The sequence below is a fragment of the Oncorhynchus kisutch genome, linkage group LG3 (genome assembly GCF_002021735.2).
Source record: "Oncorhynchus kisutch isolate 150728-3 linkage group LG3, Okis_V2, whole genome shotgun sequence".
Classification (NCBI taxonomy): Eukaryota; Metazoa; Chordata; class Actinopteri; order Salmoniformes; family Salmonidae; genus Oncorhynchus; species Oncorhynchus kisutch.
Genome location: NC_034176.2, coordinates 1,049,686 through 1,068,303, shown reverse-complemented (window position 1 = coordinate 1,068,303; position 18,618 = coordinate 1,049,686). Strand labels below are relative to the sequence as shown.

Here is an 18,618-nt window from a genome sequence, read left to right as displayed (position 1 = left end):
CTGTCTTATTCTTCCCAATCACTCAGGTCAGAGCGACTATCCTCCCTTCTCTCCCTTCTCTTCCTTTCCTGTCTTATTCTTCCCAATCACTCAGGTCAGAGCAACTATCCTCCCTTCTCTCCCTTCTCTTCCTTTCCTGTCTTGTTTTTCCTCATTCACTCTTCTGAAAGCTGGTAGAGTACACATTGCCTGTTACCTTGCCAACCAAGAGCCTTGAAAAGAGCTACAGGCCCAGGTGTAAACAGTGACCATCTACAGCAACATCATGGAACAGCCTTATCTACAGTAGGGGGGGGGGGCATCATAGAACAGCTTCAAGGATGAGATTTCACAACTCACAGAGACAGACCTTCAGCCAGGTCATCTGCCCTACATATGTCTAATCTGCTGAGAGGAGGACATGTCAATAACAGGATCAGTTTGGTGAATGTAATTGTCATTACATTGTGGTAGTAGTAGTAGTAAACGGAGTGAACGAAACGTTGGGAACACTCCTTCCACTGACCAGGTGATTCCAGGTGAAAGTTACGATCCCGTATCGATGTCACTTGTTAAATCCACTTCAATCCGTGTAGATTAATTAGATATTCCTCTAGTGGTGTGGGGGGCTGTGCTTTGGCAAAGTGGGTGGGGTTATATCCTGCCTGTTTGGCCCTGTCCGGGGGGTATCGTTGGACGGGGCCACAGTGTCTCCTGACCCCTCCTGTCTCAGCATCCAGTATTTATGCTGCAGTAGTTTGTGTGTCGGGGGGCTGGAGTCAGTCTGTTATATCTGGAGTTTCTCCGGTCTTAACCGGTGTCTTGTGTGAATTTAAGTATGCTCTCTCTCTTTCTCTCGGAGGACCATGCCTCAGGACTACCTGGCCCGATGGCTCCTTGCTGTCCCCAGTCCACCTGGTCGTGCTGCTGCTCCAGTTTCAACTGTTCTGCCTAGGGCCATGGAATCCTGACCTGTTCATCGGACGTGCTACCTGTCTTAGACCTGCTGTTTTCAACTCTCTAGAGACAGCAGGAGCGGTAGAGATACTCTGAAGGATCGGCTATGAAAAGCCAACTGACATTTGCTCCTGAGGTGCTGACCTGCAATCTCTACAACCACTGTGATTATTATTATTTGACCCCGCTGGTCATCTATGAACGTTTGAACATCTTGGCCATGTTCTGTTATAATCTCCACCCAGCCCAGACAGAAGAGGACTGGCCACCCCTCATAACCTAGGGAGGAACTGGGAGTTTTTCCTAGCCACCGTGCTTCTACACCTGCATTGCTTGCGGTTTAATTTTTTTATTTAACTAGGCAAGTCAGTTAAGAACAAATTCTTATTTTCAATGACGGCCTAGGAACAGTGGGTTAACTGCCTGTTCAGGGGCAGAACGACAGATTTGTACCTTGTCAGCTCGGGGATTCGAACTTGCAACGTTTCGGTTACTAGTCCAACGCTCTAACCACTAGGCCACCCTGCCGCCCGGCCGTTTGGGGTTTTAGGCTGGGTTTCTGTACAGCACTTTGAGATATCAGCTGATGTAAGAAGGGCTTTATGAATAAATTTGATTGATTTAAATAAATTTGATGAAGGGGAGGACACAGGTTAAAGAAGGATTGTTAAGCCTTGAGACATGGATTGTGTATGTGTGGCATGCAGAGGGTGAATGGGCAAAAAAAATATTTAAGTGTCATTGAACGGGGTTATGGTAGAGGTTTTTCATTCTTAACAGTTTCCTGTGTGAATAAAGAATGGTCCACCACCCAAAGGACATCCAGCCAACTTGACAACTGTGGGAAGCATTGGAGTCCACATGGGCCAGCATCCCTGTGGAACGCTTTAGAGACCTTGTAGAGTCCCATACCCCGACGAATTGAGGCTGTTCTGAGGGCAAAAGGGGATACAACTCAATAACATACTCCATTCATAACCACTGCATTGGGAACATCCCATGTAGCCTTACTATCCTCTGATTCAAATGAAAAGGCTCTGATCATGTCACATCGGGAGAGAATCACAAATCCTCTCATTCTGGGGTTGCTTCCTAAACGGCAGCCTTTTGACCAGGGACCAGAAGCCGGGGCATGAATTGTGTTTGTTTCCAAAGAAGACCCCCAAGACACATAGGATACAGTGTATTTATTTCATAGGTTACATGGCAAAGATGCAAAATAACAAGATTGATATTGTTTTTTAATAAATGGCAGTCATCTTCAACATTAGCAGAAATGGTTTGTTCTCCGGCATGACAGACGGCAATATTCACAGACCTTGAAGGGCTTAAACTCCTGCCTGGTTTAGTTACCGATACTACCCTCAAAAACAGACCTTGAAGGGTTGGTTTAAACCTCTCCCTACCATAACCTGGTTTAGTTACCAATACTACCCTCAAAAACAGACCTTGAAGGGTTGGTTTAAACCTCTCCCTACCATAACCTGGTTTAGTTACCTTGAAGGGTTAGTTTAAACCTCTCCCTACCATAACCTGGTTTGGTTACCAATACTACCCTCAAAAACAGACCTTGAAGGGTTAGTTTAAACTTCTGCCTGGTTGAGTTACTGATGCTAACCTCAAAAACACAGCCAACCAAAAATACATGAAAATAATATTTTTTCTTTTTAGCGTGAATGAAGTATAATTCACAAAGATTTTCTACTGCTCAAAACATACGAGTATTTCAATTCATGGCAACAAGTCTTATTCAAGATTAATATTAGATAGAAACATAACATTAATTTTACAATAAAAAATATTTTTTGCACAAAATATTTAAAAAAATAAATAAATAAAAGGCAAAAAGACCAAGGTGGAGACACCCCACCCAGACCAAGGTGGAGACACCCCACCCAGACCAAGGTGGAGACACCCCACCCAGACCAAGGTGGAGACACCCCACCCAGACCAAGGTGGAGACACCCCACCCAGACCAAGGTGGAGACACCCCACCCAGACCAAGGTGGAGACACCCCACCCAGACCAAGGTGGAGACACCCCACCCAGACCAAGGTGGAGACACCCCACCCAGACCAAGGTGGAGACACCCCACCCAGACCAAGGTGGAGACACCCCACCCAGACCAAGGTGGAGACACCCCACCCAGACCAAGGTGGAGACACCCCACCCAGACCAAGGTGGAGACACCCCACCCAGACCAAGGTGGAGACACCCCACCCAGACCAAGGTGGAGACACCCCACCCAGACCAAGGTGGAGACACCCCACCCAGACCAAGGTGGAGACACCCCACCCAGACCAAGGTGGAGACACCCCACCCAGACCAAGGTGGAGACACCCCACCCAGACCAAGGTAAAGAATGGGGTGGAGACACCCCACCCAGACCAAGGTAAAGAACGGGGTGGAGAAACCCCACCCAGACCAAGGTAAAGAACGGGGTGGAGACACCCCACCCAGACCAAGGTAAAGAATGGGGTGGAGACACCCCACCCAGACCAAGGTAAAGAATGGGGTGGAGACACCCCACCCAGACCAAGGTAAAGAATGGGGTGGAGACACCCCACCCAGACCAAGGTAAAGAATGGGGTGGAGACACCCCACCCAGACCAAGGTAAAGAACGGGGCAGAGGTTAAAGTAAAGCAAACAATGGAATTCAGCCTTCATCTTTTTCAGTACAGAATCACAATCACAAAGCTTCGGCAACAGAACCAGAACTAATCTTAAAAATTACAACATACTCAGTGAGACTTATGAAAAACCTTCCCTTAACATAAAGAATATTCTGCAATCACAACGGACCCCCAGCTAAACAAAGCTGCACAAAACATTTTGGAGTTCAAGCCCGTTAAGAAAGGCACAAAGAACCAGACAGGTTTGCAACACGGACCGACTCAGACTCTGAAGCAGATCGATACAAGCTTACATCTTACTAGGTAGGTTGAGGATAGGTAGAGGATAGGTAGGTAAGCATAGGGTAGATCAATAGAGATAGATACATTACTTGTCCAAAAGCATGTGGACACCTGCTTGTCAAACATCTCATTCCAAAATCGTAGGCATTAATATTGAGTTGGTCCCCGCTTTGCTGCTATAACAGCCTCCACTCTTCTGGGAAGGCTTTCCACTGGATGTTGGAACATTGCTGCTATAACAGCCTCCACTCTTCTGGGAAGGCTTTCCACTAGATGTTGGAACATTGCTGCTATAACAGCCTCCACTCTTCTGGGAAGGCTTTCCACTAGATGTAGGAACATTGCTGCTATAACAGCCTCCACTCTTCTGGGAAGGCTTTCCACTAGATGTAGGAACATTGCTGCTATAACAGCCTCCACTCTTCTGGCTTTCCACTAGATGTAGGAACATTGCTGCTATAACAGCCTCCACTCTTCTGGGAAGGCTTTCCACTAGATGTAGGAACATTGCTGCTATAACAGCCTCCACTCTTCTGGGAAGGTTTTCCACTAGATGTAGGAACATTGCTGCTATAACAGCCTCCACTCTTCTGGGAAGGCTTTCCACTAGATGTAGGAACATTGCTGCTATAACAGCCTCCACTCTTCTGGGAAGGCTTTCCACTAGATGTTGGAACATTGCTGCGGGACTTGCTTCCATTCAGCCACAACAGTATTAGTGAGGTCGGGCATTGATGTTGGGTGATTAGTCCTGGCTCACAGTCGGCCTTCCAATTCATCCCAAAGGTGTTCGATGGAGTTGAGGTCAGGGCTCTGTGCAGGCCAGTCAGGTTTTCGTCCGTCGGATCCCCAGATTAATCCGAATTAATCCCCAGATTAATTCGGACTGCCGGATGGTGAAGCGAAATTCATCACCCAAGAAAATGCATTTCCACTGCTCCAGGTTCCAATGGCGGCGAGCTTTACACCCCTCTAGCCGTTATTACACATGGTGATCTTAGGCTTGTGTGCGGCTGCTCGGCCATGGAAACCCATTTCATGAAGCTCCCGATGAACAGTTCTTGTGCTGACGTTGCTTCCAGAGGCAGTTTGGAACTCGGTAATGAGTGTTGCAACCGGGGACAGATGATCTTTATGCGTTTCAGCACTTGGCAGTCCTGTTCTGTGAGCTGGTGTTGCCTACCACTTTGCGGCTAAGCCGTTGCCGCTGCTAGAAGTTTCCATTTCACAATGACTGGGGGCAGCTCTAGCAGGGCAGAAATTCGACTTGTTGGAAAGGTGGCATTCTATGACGGTGTCAGGTTTAAGGTCACTGAGCTCTCCATTCTACTGCCAATGTCTGTCTATGGACAGATTGCATGGCCGTGTGCTCGATTTTATTTTACACCTGTCAGCAATGGGTGTGGTTGAAATAGAATCCACTAATTTGAAAGGGTGTCCACATACTTTTGGATAGATAGATTGATCGACAGATCGATCAGCGAGGGGTTGTGGCCAGTGGCTCTAACAGCTGCTGCCTTCTGTAGGTGGGTTAAGGCTCTGTAATGCTGTGCAGCAGGTCCCATGGCATTATAATGTTATTCAGACCTTAATGTCATCCACCTAGCTGGCTCTCTGTGTGGAGATATTGAGCCAGTAGACACTATGTCCCATTATGGCATTGTAACGTTATATAGAAGGCATTGTAACGTTGTTGATGGCATTGTAACATTATATAGAAAGCATTGTAACATTATATAGAAGGCATTGTAACGTTATATAGAAAAAGCAAGTGCAATCAAAGGGGTGGACCTGCACTACATAGAGAATGTTCTCTTTGAGCATCTCAACCAATGAGCTGGGAGCTCTAGACTTGGCATTAGACTTGGTATGAAGTCTGATAGGTGTCGCATGAAACCACAGCCAGTTACTGGAGCAGAGGTATGAAACCACAGCCAGTTACTGGAGCAGAGGTATGAAACCACAGCCAGTTACTGGAGCAGAGGTATGAAACCACAGCCAGTTACTGGAGCAGAGGTATGAAACCACAGCCAGTTACTGGAGCAGAGGTATGAAACCACAGCCAGTTACTGGAGCAGAGGTATGAAACCACAGCCAGTTACTGGAGCAGAGGTATGAAACCACAGCCAGTTACTGGAGCAGAGATATGAAACCACAGCCAGTTACTGGAGCAGAGGTATGAAACCACAGCCAGTTACTGGAGCAGAGGTATGAAACCACAGCCAGTTACTGGAGCAGAGGTATGAAACCACAGCCAGTTACTGGAGCAGAGGTATGAAACCACAGCCAGTTACTGGAGCAGAGGTGTGAAACCACAGCCAGTTACTGGAGCAGAGGTATGAAACCACAGCCAGTTACTGGAGCAGAGGTATGAAACCACAGCCAGTTACTGGAGCAGAGATATGAAACCACAGCCAGTTACTGGAGCAGAGGTATGAAACCACAGCCAGTTACTGGAGCAGAGATCTGTATAGATGTTTGGCCACTTAGATACTATGGCCAGTGAAATGGCAGCAGACATGGAGAATGTTCTCTCTGAGCATCTCAAATACTGATGAAGGAGCTCAAGCTACTAACAACTAGCCAGCTTCCATTGCATTGGTTGTGTATGGAACTTAAATAAGGGTGATAAATGTTATGTGAAACAGGGAAAGCTGAAGCAAATAGGTACGAAGACACTAAGACATGAACTGTTGACCAGAAGTGAACTATGACCGCTGCGATGGTGTCAAAGAGAAGCTAGCGTATAGATCTAGAGAGATGCAGACATCTTGTGTCACTGATAATGCCTCCGTTATTAATCCTTGTTATTTGTTCTTCTAGTTCGGGGAAGGAGGGAGCAACAGACGGGACTTGTTTATAATGCTGTTACAGTCTCTCACAGATCCAACGGGTGATACTGTGTTAAAGGGGAACTTGCATACATAAACCACCACACTAGAAACATCCAAACTATTGAAACGGCTCCAGTGGACTGAATTTAGAAACATGGTACGATAATGTACATATTATGTCATCTGACTCAAGCCTCTGAAGGTTAGTCAGTATAAATTGTTTTACGCATGAAGGTACGTAAAATATATATAATTATAAACAGTATTTTTAATATACATAGCCTATGGTTTTTTGTGTTGCTTTAAATGGGGAATCTTATTTAAGATCAAGAAATTATAAGTTTATTAACTTGGTAAAAATAAAAAGGGGGTGTGCTCTCCGAGATATTTAAATTTGTGAAGGTGTGCTGCCACCTGATTGGGTTCCACTGATCTGCATATACTTAGCATATTACTGCACACGCACCATGTTAAGTGCCTTGATCTGATTGGTTAAACTCCACCCCCAAAAATATATTTTGGTATTTGTTTCAGTTCATTGTAGTCCCAAAATGTTTTGCTTGTCAGCTATTAAGTTTAAGATTGGTCACATCGTCGTATGACGCTGCATTTCGCATCCTACGGGGATGTCTTTTCAAAGTGACCTATCTTGAAAACTTAATAGCTGATAAACAAAATATTTTGGGACTAAAATGAACTAATGAAACAAATACCAAAGAGATAGTTAAAGGAAAACTCCCCCCAAAAACACATTTCAGTGTACCCGGGGGCAGAGGTCATGCACATAAAGGAGCAGTATGATGTAGAACGCATCTAGTATACAGAATAACACCAGCTGTAGTCTATCTGCAACGTTCAACAGCATATCGTAACTGAAACAGGGCCCAGGGGGTTAGGGGGAGGAGCTGAAACAGGCCCCAGCCAACCAGACATTATCAATATGTACACAGAGTGTTTAACAGTCAAAAGGATACAGTCTTACTGTCACAAGGCCAAAGACCCAGAAAGAGATTCACCATAGAGGGAGGAGACATTTCTCCCTAACCACCGATCATCATTTAACAGTGAAGACCCTGCTCCACAGGCCAGGTTGATACTGTCCGTTGGTCTGGTCCGTCTGCTCCTCCTCAAGAGGAGGAAGTGGAGGACCTACGTATTCTATCTGGGAGGGAGGGAGATTCCTAACCAGTGTTACAAAAGTAACACGTTACGTAATCAGATTACTTTGATGAGTAACAGAGTAATGCAACACATAACTTTTTCAAATTGGGTTCTATTATTACAGTTACTTCGACAACACATGCGTTACTTTCAGAATCATCTCTCTACCAACAACCTGTCCTGTGTCTGTCTGTCTGTCCAGGTACAGAGAGCATTATGTCAACAACCTGTCCTGTGTCTGTCTGTCCAGGTACAGAGAGCATTATGTCAACAACCTGTCCTGTGTCTGTCTGTCCAGGTACAGAGAGCATTATGTCAACAACCTGTCCTGTGTCTGTCTGTCCAGGTACAGAGAGCATTATGTCAACAACCTGTCCTGTGTCTGTCTGTCCAGGTACAGAGAGCATTATGTCAACAACCTGTCCTGTGTCTGTCTGTCTAGGTACAGAGAGCATTATGTCAACAACCTGTCCTGTGTCTGTCTGTCTAGGTACAGAGAGCATTATGTCAACAACCTGTCCTGTGTCTGTCTGTCTGTCCAGGTACAGAGAGCATTATGTCAACAACCTGTCCTGTGTCTGTCTGTCTGTCCAGGTACAGAGAGCATTATGTCAACAACCTGTCCTGTGTCTGTCTGTCTGTCCAGGTACAGAGAGCATTATGTCAACAACCTGTCCTGTGTCTGTCTGTCTGTCCAGGTACAGAGAGCATTATGTCAACAACCTGTCCTGTGTCTGTCTGTCTGTCTAGGTACAGAGAGCATTATGTCAACAACCTGTCCTGTGTCTGTCTGTCCAGGTACAGAGAGCATTATGTCAACAACCTGTCCTGTGTCTGTCTGTCCAGGTACAGAGAGCATTATGTCGACAACCTGTCCTGTGTCTGTCTGTCTGTCCAGGTACAGATAGCATTATGTCAACAACCTGTCCTGTGTCTGTCTGTCTAGGTACAGAGAGCATTATGTCAACAACCTGTCCTGTGTCTGTCCGTCTAGGTACAGAGAGCATTATGTCATTGCATAAATAAGTTGTTCTCATTAATGCGGGGTCTTTCTTGGTAGAGTGATATCACCTATGAGTTCCCTGATCATAGCTCGGCTTCAGATAGTTAGAAAAGAAAAAGAAGCTGTACAAAAATTATTTGGCAATGTAAAGCTTCTCAAACAGACAGACAGACGACCGTCTACCAACGCTGAGCAGGAATTACAATAATAATGATTTGAACAGGAGTCGCCGGAGGTGTCCCATATGGCACACTATTCCCTAAATAGTGCACTACTTTAGACCAGAGCCCTATTCCCTATATAGTGTACTACTATAGACCAGGGCACTATTCCCTATATAGTGCACTACTTTAGACCAGAGCCCTATTCCCTATATAGTGTACTACTATAGACCAGAGCGCTATTCCCTATATAGTGCACTACTTTAGACCAGAGCCCTATTCCCTATATAGTGTACTACTATAGACCAGGGCACTATTCCCTATATAGTGCACTACTTTAGACCAGAGCCCTATTCCCTATATAGTGTACTACTATAGACCAGAGCGCTATTCCCTATATAGTGCACTACTTTAGACCAGGGCCCTATTCCCTATATAGTGTACTACTATAGACTAGAGTCATGTTATCTATATAGTGCACTACTATAGCCCAGAGCCCTATTCCCAATATAGTGCTTTCCAATAGTCCCCCGTAGGCAGTGAGGAGTGGGTGGGGGGGGATAATAAACAATAAGCCAAGATGTGACCCTCTTCACCCCGTAGGGAGAGAGGAGAGGGATAGAGGGAGAAAGGACAGATTGATTCCTGAAACCCGTTCCTGAGCATGGTGGTCTGACTGAGGAAGGCGGGGGGGGAGTATACAGGCTGAAGACAGGAGGAACCAGAGCACACAATGACGAGAGTCCAGAGTCTATCTGTGGAGAGAGAGAGAGAGCTGTTAAAGAGAGAGAGCGAGAGAGAGCTGTTAAAGAGAGAGAGCGAGAGAGAGCTGTTAAAGAGAGAGAGCGAGAGAGAGCTGTTAAAGAGAGAGAGCGAGAGAGAGCTGTTAAAGAGAGAGAGCGAGAGAGAGCTGTTAAAGAGAGAGAGCGAGAGAGAGCTGTTAGAGAGAGAGCGAGAGAGAGCTGTTAAAGAGAGAGAGCGAGAGAGAGCTGTTAAGAGAGAGAGCGAGAGAGAGCTGTTAAGAGAGAGAGCGAGAGAGAGCTGTTAAGAGAGAGAGCGAGAGAGAGCTGTTAAGAGAGAGAGCGAGAGAGAGCTGTTAAGAGAGAGCGAGAGAGAGAGCTGTTAAAGAGAGAGAGCGAGAGAGAGAGCTGTTAAAGAGAGAGAGCTGTTAAAGAGAGAGAGCGAGAGAGAGAGCTGTTAAAGAGAGAGAGCGAGAGAGAGAGCTGTTAAGAGAGAGCGAGAGAGAGAGCTGTTAAAGAGAGAGAGCGAGAGAGAGAGCTGTTAAAGAGAGAGAGCGAGAGAGAGAGCTGTTAAAGAGAGAGAGAGAGAGAGAGCTGTTAGAGAGCGAGAGAGCTGTTAGAGAGCGAGAGAGCTGTTAGAGAGCGAGAGAGCTGTTAGAGAGCGAGAGAGCTGTTAGAGAGCGAGAGAGCTGTTAGAGAGCGAGAGAGCTGTTAGAGAGCGAGAGAGCTGTTAGAGAGCGAGAGAGCTGTTAGAGAGCGAGAGAGCTGTTAGAGAGCGAGAGAGCTGTTAGAGAGCGAGAGAGCTGTTAGAGAGCGAGAGCTGTTAGAGAGAGAGAGCTGTTAGAGAGAGAGAGCTGTTAGAGAGAGAGCTGTTAGAGAGAGAGCTGTTAGAGAGAGAGCTGTTAGAGAGAGAGCTGTTAGAGAGAGAGGGAGCTATCCATTGCACCTTCAACAAAGGCAGTCCAAAATGACCCCCTATTATTCACCATACTTGGGCAGAACCTCATAAGGCCCTGTCTGCTGTTTGTACCTGGTTCTATAGGTTAGGACCTGCAGACTGTGTTGAAGCGAGCCGTCTCTTCAAAGATCAGCTCCTTCAGGGTCTCTTTAGGGAGATCATCCAGCTCCATGTCAAACTTGAAAGGAGCCTCGGCTACAGGCTAACAGAAAGAGAGAGACAGGAGGTTAGAGTCTAAACTATATATACACATACACATATACATACACAGTTGAAGTCGGAAGGTTACATACACCTCAGCCAAATACATTTAAACTCAGTTTCACAATTCCTGATATATAATCCTAGTAGAAATTCCCTGTCTTACGTCAGATAGGATCACCACTTTATTTTAAGAGTGTGAAATGTCAGAATAATAGTATAGAATATTTAGTATTTATTTCAGCTTTTAGTTATTTCATCACATCCCCAGTGGGTCAGAAGTTTACATACACTCAATTAGTACTTGGTAGCATTGCCTTTAAATTGTTGAACTTGGTTCAAACGTTTCGGGTAGCCTTCCACAAGCTTCCCACAATAAGTTGGGTGAATTTTGGCCCATTCCTCCTGACCAGAGCTGGTGTAACTGAGTCAGGTTTGTAGGCCTCTTTACACGCACACGCTTTTTCAGTTCCACACATTTTCTAAAGGACTGAGTTCAGGGCTTTGTAATGGCCACTCCAATACCTTGACTTTGTCCAGTGAAATGGCAGAGCGCCAAATTCAAATGAAATTACTATAAATATTACGCTTTCATGAAATCACACAATACGCCAAATTAAAGCTACACTTGTGAATCCAGCCAACGTATCAGATTTGAAAAAGGCTTTACGGCAAAAGCAAACCATGCGATTATCTGAGGACAGCACCCTGCATGCAAACACATGACAATCATATTTCAACCCGCCAGGCGCAACACAAAAGTCAGAAATAGATATAATTCATGACTTACCTTTGAAGAGCTTCCTCTGTTGACACTCCAATATGTCACATAAACATCACAAATGGTCCTTTTGTTTGATTAATTCCGTCGTTATATCTCCAAAATGTCCATTTGATCCAGAAAAACACCGGTTCCAACTCGAGCAACATGACTATAAAATATATAATTTTTGTCCAAACATTTCAAACAACTTTCCTAATACAACTTTAGGTATTTTTTTACGTAAATAATCGATACAATTTAAGACGGGATAAACTGCGTTCAATACCGGAGGTGGAGTGTGCTTTCAGGTCACGTGCCTCTAACAAACAGTACACGTCACTTGACCCTCGTTCTGAACAGGGCTACTTCTTCATTACACAAAGGAAAAACATCAACCAATTTCTATACACTGATGACATCCAGTGGAAGCGATAGTAAGGAACTGTAAGGAAGTGCCTTAAAAATCCAGATCCCCATAGAAAACCATTGAAAAGAGAGTGACATCAATTTTTTTTCCTAGATGGTTTGTCCTCGGGGTTTCACCAAATAAGTTGTACTCAGACGTCAGAGTGTTTTCGATCCAAATCTACTAATATTATGCATATCCTAGCCTCTGGGCATGAGTAGCAGGCAGTTTACTTTGGGCACGCTTTTCATTCGGGCGTGAAAATACCACCCCTTAGCCTTGAGAGGTTTTAAGCCATTCTGCCACAACTTTGGAAGTATGCTTGGGGTATATTGTCTATTTGGAAGACCCATTTGTGACTAAGCCTTAACTTCCTGACTGATGTCTTGAGATGTTGCTTCAATATATCCACAGAATTTTCTTTCCTCATGATGTGATCTATCTTGTGAAGTGCACCAGCCCCTCCTGCAGCAAAGCACCCCCACAACATGATGCTGCCACCCCTGTGCTTCACGGTTGGGATGGTGTACTTTGGCATGCAAGCTTCCCCCTTTTTCCTCCAAACAGAACGATGGTCATTATGGCCAAACAGTTCTGTTTTTGTTTCATCAGACCAGAGGACATTTCTCCACAATGTACGATCTTTGTCCCCATGTGTAGTTGCAAACCGTAATCTGGCTTTTTTATGGTGGTTTTGGACCAGTGGCTTCTTCCTTGCTGAGCGGCCTTTCAGGTTATGTCGATATGGGACTCGTTTTACGTTTTTCAACAAAGTACGTTCACCTCTAGGAGACAGAACGCATCAACTTCCTGAGCGGTATGACGGCTGCGTGGTCCCATGGTGTTTATACTTGCGTACTATTGTTTGTACAGATGAACGTGGTACCTTCAGATATTTGGAAATAGTTCCCAAGGATGAACCAGACTTGTGGAGGTCTACAATTTATTTTCTGAGGTCTTGGGCTAATATCTTTTGATTTTCCCATGATGTCAAGCAGAGGAACTGAGTTTGAAGGTAGGCCTTGAAAGACATCCACAGGTACACCTCCAATTGACTCAAATGTTGTCAATTAGCCTATCAGATGCTTCTAAAGCCATGACATCATTTTCTGGAATTTTCCAAGCTGTTTAAAGACAAAGTATGTAAACTTCTGACCCACTGGAATTGTGATTAAGTAAAATAATCTGTCTGTAAACAATTGTTGGAAAAATGACTTGTGTCATGCACAAGGTAGATGTCGTAACAGACTTGCCAAAACTATAGTTTGTTAACAAGAAATTTGTGGAGTGGTTGAAAAACAAGTTAATGACACCAACCTAAGTGGATGCAAACTTCTGACTTTAACTGTGTGTGTGTGTGTGTGTGTGTGTGTGTATATATATATAGTGCCTTGCGAAAGTATTCAGCCCCCTTGAACTTTGCGACCTTTTGCCACATTTCAGGCTTCAAACATAAAGATATAAAACTGTATTTTTTTGTGAAGAATCAACAACAAGTGGGACACAATCATGAAGTGGAACGACATTTATTGGATATTTCAAACTTTTTTAACAAATCAAAAACTGAAAAATTGAGCGTGCGGTGAGGATCTCTGAATGATCCGATGTTGACCTAAATGACTAATGATGATAAATACAATCCACCTGTGTGTAATCAAGTCTCCGTATAAATGCACCTGCACTGTGATAGTCTCAGAGGTCCGTTAAAAGCGCAGAGAGGAAAAATATATATATTTTGGTTTCATCTGACATTCTCCCAATCTTCTTCTGGATCATCCAAATGCTCTCTAGCATACTTCAGACGGGCCTGGACATGTACTGGCTTAAGCAGGGGGACACGTCTGGCACTGCAGGATTTGAGTCCCTGGCGGCGTAGTGTGTTACTGATGGTAGGCTTTGTTACTTTGGTCCCAGCTCTCTGCAGGTCATTCACTAGGTCCCCCCGTGTGGTTCTGGAATTTTTGCTCACTGTTCTCGTGATCATTTTGACCCCACAGGGTGAGATCTTGCGTGGATCCCCAGATCGAGGGAGATTATCAGTGGTCTTGTATGTCTTCCATTTCCTAATAATTGCTCCCACAGTTGATTTCTTCAAACCAAGCTGCTTACCTATTGCAGATTCAGTCTTCCCAGCCTGGTGCAGGTCTACAATTTTGTTTCTGGTGTCCTTTAACAGCTCTTTGGTCTTGGCCATAATGGAGTTTGGAGTGTGACTGTTTGAGGTTGTGGACAGGTGTCTTTTATAATGATAACAAGTTCAAACAGGTGCCATTAATACAGGTAACGAGTGGAGGACAGAGGAGCCTCTTAAAGAAGAAGTTACAGGTCTGTGAGAGCCAGAAATCTTGCTTGTTTGTAGGTGACCAAACACTTATTTTCCACCATAATTTGCAAATAAATGCATAAAAAATCCTACAATGTGATTTTCTGGATTTTTTTCTCTCATTTTGTTTGTCTTAGTTGAAGTGTACCTATGATGAAAATTACAGGCCTCATCTTTTTAAGTGGGAGAACTTTCACAATTGGTGGCTGACTAAATACTTTTTTGCCCCACTGTGTGTGTGTGTGTGTGTGTGTGTGTGTGTATATGTATATATATATATATATATATATATATAGGCCCATTATAATGTATATAAACATAGGCCCATTATAATGTATATAAACATTGGCCCATTATAATGTATATAAACATTGGCCCATTATAATGTATATAAACATTGGCCCATTATAATGTATATAAACATTGGCCCATTATAATGTATAATAAACATTGGCCCATTATAATGTATAATAAACATTGGCCCATTATAATGTATATAAATATTGCCCCATCATAATTTATACACTTTCTATCTAGTTGTAGATGTTTTATAATCCAAAATAATAATTTCACCTGCATTCAGAAAGTATTCAGACCCTTTGACCTTTTCTACATTTTGTTACGTTATAGCCTTATTCTAAAATGTTTACATCAGCAATCTACACACAACCCACCATGATAAAGTGAAAACAGGTTGTTAGACATTTTAGAAAATGTATAAAAAAACAACAGAAATACATTATTTACAAAAGTATTCAGACCCTTTGCTATGAGACTCAAAATTGAGCTCAGGTTCATCCGGTTTCCATTAAAAATCCCTGAGATGTTTCTACAACTTGGAGACCACCTATGGTAAATTCAATTGATTGGACATGATTTGGAAAGGCACACACACCTGTCTATATAAAGGTCCCATTTTTGCATGTCAGAGCAAAAACCAAGCCATGATGTCGAAGGAATCGGCTCAGAGACAGGATGGTGTCGAGGCACAGATCTGGGGAAGGGTACCAAAAAATGTCTGCAGCATTGAAGGTCCCTAAGAACAAATGTTTAAATAGAAGAAGTTTAGAACCACCAAGACTCTTCCTAGAGCTGGCCGCCCGGCCAAACTGAGCAATCGGGGGAGAAGGGTCTTGGTCAGGGAGATGACCAAGAACCCAATGGTCACTCTGACAGAGCTCTACAGTTCCTCTGTGGAGATGGGAGAACCTTCCAGAAGGACAACTATCTCCGCAGCATTTCCAATCAGGCCTTTATTGTAGAGTGGCCAAAAGGAAGCCACTCCTCAATAAAAGGCACCTGACACCCCGCTTGGAGTTGGCCAAAAGGCACCGACAAGATTCTCTGGTCTGATGAAACCAAGATTGAACTCTTCGGCTTGAATGCCAAGTGCCACTTCTGGAGGAAAGCTGGCACCATCCCTACGGTGAAGCATGATGGTGGCAGCATCATGCTGTGGGGATGTTTTTCAGCGGCAGGGGCTGGGAGACTAGTCAGGATCGAGGGAAAGATGAACGGATGTAAGTACAGAGAGATCCTTGAAGAAAACCTTCTCTAGAGTACTCAGAACCTCAGACTGAGTACTCAACTTCCAACAGGACAACGACCCTAAGCACACAGCCAAGACAATGCAGAAGTGGCTTCGGGACAAGCCTCTGAATATCCTTGAGTGGCCCAGCTAGAGCCTGGACTTGAATACGATCGAACATCTCTGGAGAGACCTGAAAATAGCTGCGCAGCAACGCTCCCCATCCAACCTGACAGAGCTTGAGAGGATCTGCAGGAAATGGGAGAAACTCCCCAAATACAGGTGTGCCAAGCTTGTAGCGTCATACCCAAGAAGACTGGAGGATGTAATCGCTGCCAAAGGTGTTTCAACAATGTACTGAGTAAAGGGTCTGAATACCTGTGTAAATGTACTGAGTAAAGGGTCTGAATACCTGTGGAAATGTACTGAGTAAAGGGTCTGAATACCTGTGGAAATGTACTGAGTAAAGGGTCTGAATACTTGTGGAAATGTACTGAGTAAAGGATCTGAATACCTGTGGAAATGTACTGAGTAAAGGGTCTGAATACCTGTGGAAATGTACTGAGTAAAGGGTCTGAATACCTGTGGAAATGTACTGAGTAAAGGGTCTGAATACCTGTGGAAATGTACTGAGTAAAGGGTCTGAATACCTGTGGAAATGTACTGAGTAAAGGGTCTGAATACCTGTGGAAATGTACTGAGTAAAGGGTCTGAATACCTGTGGAAATGTACTGAGTAAAGGGTCTGAATACCTGTGGAAATGTACTGAGTAAAGGGTCTGAATACCTGTGGAAATATACTGAGTAAAGGGTCTGAATACCTGTGGAAATGTACTGAGTAAAGGGTCTGAATACTTGTGGAAATGTACTGAGTAAAGGGTCTGAATACTTGTGGAAATGTACTGAGTAAAGGGTCTGAATACCTGTGGAAATGTACTGAGTAAAGGGTCTGAATACCTGTGGAAATGTACTGAGTAAAGGGTCTGAATACTTGTGGAAATGTACTGAGTAAAGGGTCTGAATACCTGTGGAAATATACTGAGTAAAGGGTCTGAATACCTGTGGAAATGTACTGAGTAAAGGGTCTGAATACTTGTGGAAATGTACTGAGTAAAGGGTCTGAATACCTGTGGAAATGTACTGAGTAAAGGGTCTGAATACTTGTGGAAATGTACTGAGTAAAGGGTCTGAATACCTGTGGAAATGTACTGAGTAAAGGGTCTGAATACCTGTGGAAATGTACTGAGTAAAGGGTCTGAATACCTGTGGAAATGTACTGAGTAAAGGGTCTGAATACCTGTGGAAATGTACTGAGTAAAGGGTCTGAATACTTGTGGAAATGTACTGAGTAAAGGGTCTGAATACCTGTGGAAATGTACTGAGTAAAGGGTCTGAATACTTGTGGAAATGTACTGAGTAAAGGGTCTGAATACCTGTGGAAATGTACTGAGTAAAGGGTCTGAATACCTGTGGAAATGTACTGAGTAAAGGGTCTGAATACTTGTGGAAATGTACTGAGTAAAGGGTCTGAATACCTGTGGAAATGTACTGAGTAAAGGGTCTGAATACTTGTGGAAATGTACTGAGTAAAGGGTCTGAATACTTGTGGAAATGTACTGAGTAAAGGGTCTGAATACTTGTGGAAATGTCATATTTCCGTTATTATTTGCAAACATTTCTAAAAAGCTGTTTTTGCTTTGTCATTATGGGGTATTGTGTGAAGATTGATTAAATTGTTCACCCCTAGTCAATGTTAGAATAAGGATAAGGCTGTAATGTAACAAAATGTGGAAAAGGTCAAGGGGTCTGAATACTTTCCAAATGCACTGTATATATTAGTTTTACTCAGCCATACGATGGAAATCCATCGCAGTGACAGAACTTTAACCCCAGGGTTCATTACCTCTTCTGTAGGGCCATAGTACTGTTCCAGGTAAGAGTGAGTCAGGGTCAGGGGTCATTACCTCAACTGCAGGGCCGTAGTACTACTCCAGGTTAGGGTGAGCTAGGGTCAGGGGTCATGACCTCATCTGTAGGGTTGTAATACTATTCCAGGTAAGGGTGAGCCAGGGTCAGGGGTCATTACCTCATCTGTAGGATCATAGTACTGCTCCAGGTAAGGGTGAGCCAGAGCCTCCTCTACCTCGATCCTCTTGTGGGGGTTAAAGGTCAACATCTTGTCCAGCAGGTCCAGAGCTTTGGGGTCAGCGTTGGGGAAGAGGCGGTTCCAGGGGACCTTGCAGCGCAGTGGGAGAGACAGCAGGTAGTTCCTGGCCTTGATGTTAATGATGCAGTTCAGATCCTCCTGGGAAGGAGACCCTAGGATACCTGGAGGGAGACATGACACCAGGGGTCAGCTCAACAGCTAGAGGGAGACATGACACCAGGGGTCAGCTCAACAGCTAGAGGGAGACATGACACCAGGGGTCAGCTCAACAGCTAGAGGGAGACATGACACCAGGGGTCAGATCAACAGCTAGAGGGAGACATGAAACCAGGGGTCAGCTCAACAGCTAGAGAAATGACACCAGGGGTCAGCTCAACAGCTAGAGGGAGACATGAAACCATGGGTCAGCTCAACAGCTAGAGACATGACACCAGTGGTCAGCTCAACAGCTAGAGGGAGACATGACACCAGGGGTCAGCTCAACAGCTAGAGGGAGACATGACACCAGGGGTCAGCTCAACA

At 44.4% G+C, this 18,618-nt stretch overlaps 1 protein-coding gene across 4 annotated transcripts in view; it reads right to left on the bottom strand.

Moving 5' to 3' along the window:
- Positions 1 to 2,106: 2,106 nt before the first annotated feature.
- The window catches only part of LOC109881705 (mitogen-activated protein kinase 1), a 55,658-nt gene continuing 39,146 nt past the window's right edge, over positions 2,107 to 18,618 (bottom strand). For 2 of the 4 annotated variants that reach the window (XM_031816477.1, XM_031816486.1), the window contains exons 6-8: positions 18,016 to 18,257; positions 10,782 to 10,911; positions 2,107 to 9,766 (exon numbers count right to left, since the gene is read on the bottom strand). In XM_031816477.1, coding sequence (XP_031672337.1) covers positions 10,795 to 10,911; positions 18,016 to 18,257 — 359 coding nt within the window. In that variant the 3' untranslated portion in view covers positions 2,107 to 9,766; positions 10,782 to 10,794. The remainder of the gene's footprint in view (positions 9,767 to 10,781; positions 10,912 to 18,015; positions 18,258 to 18,618) is intronic. The other 2 variants (XR_004207725.1, XR_004207723.1) reach the window with 2 other exon arrangements.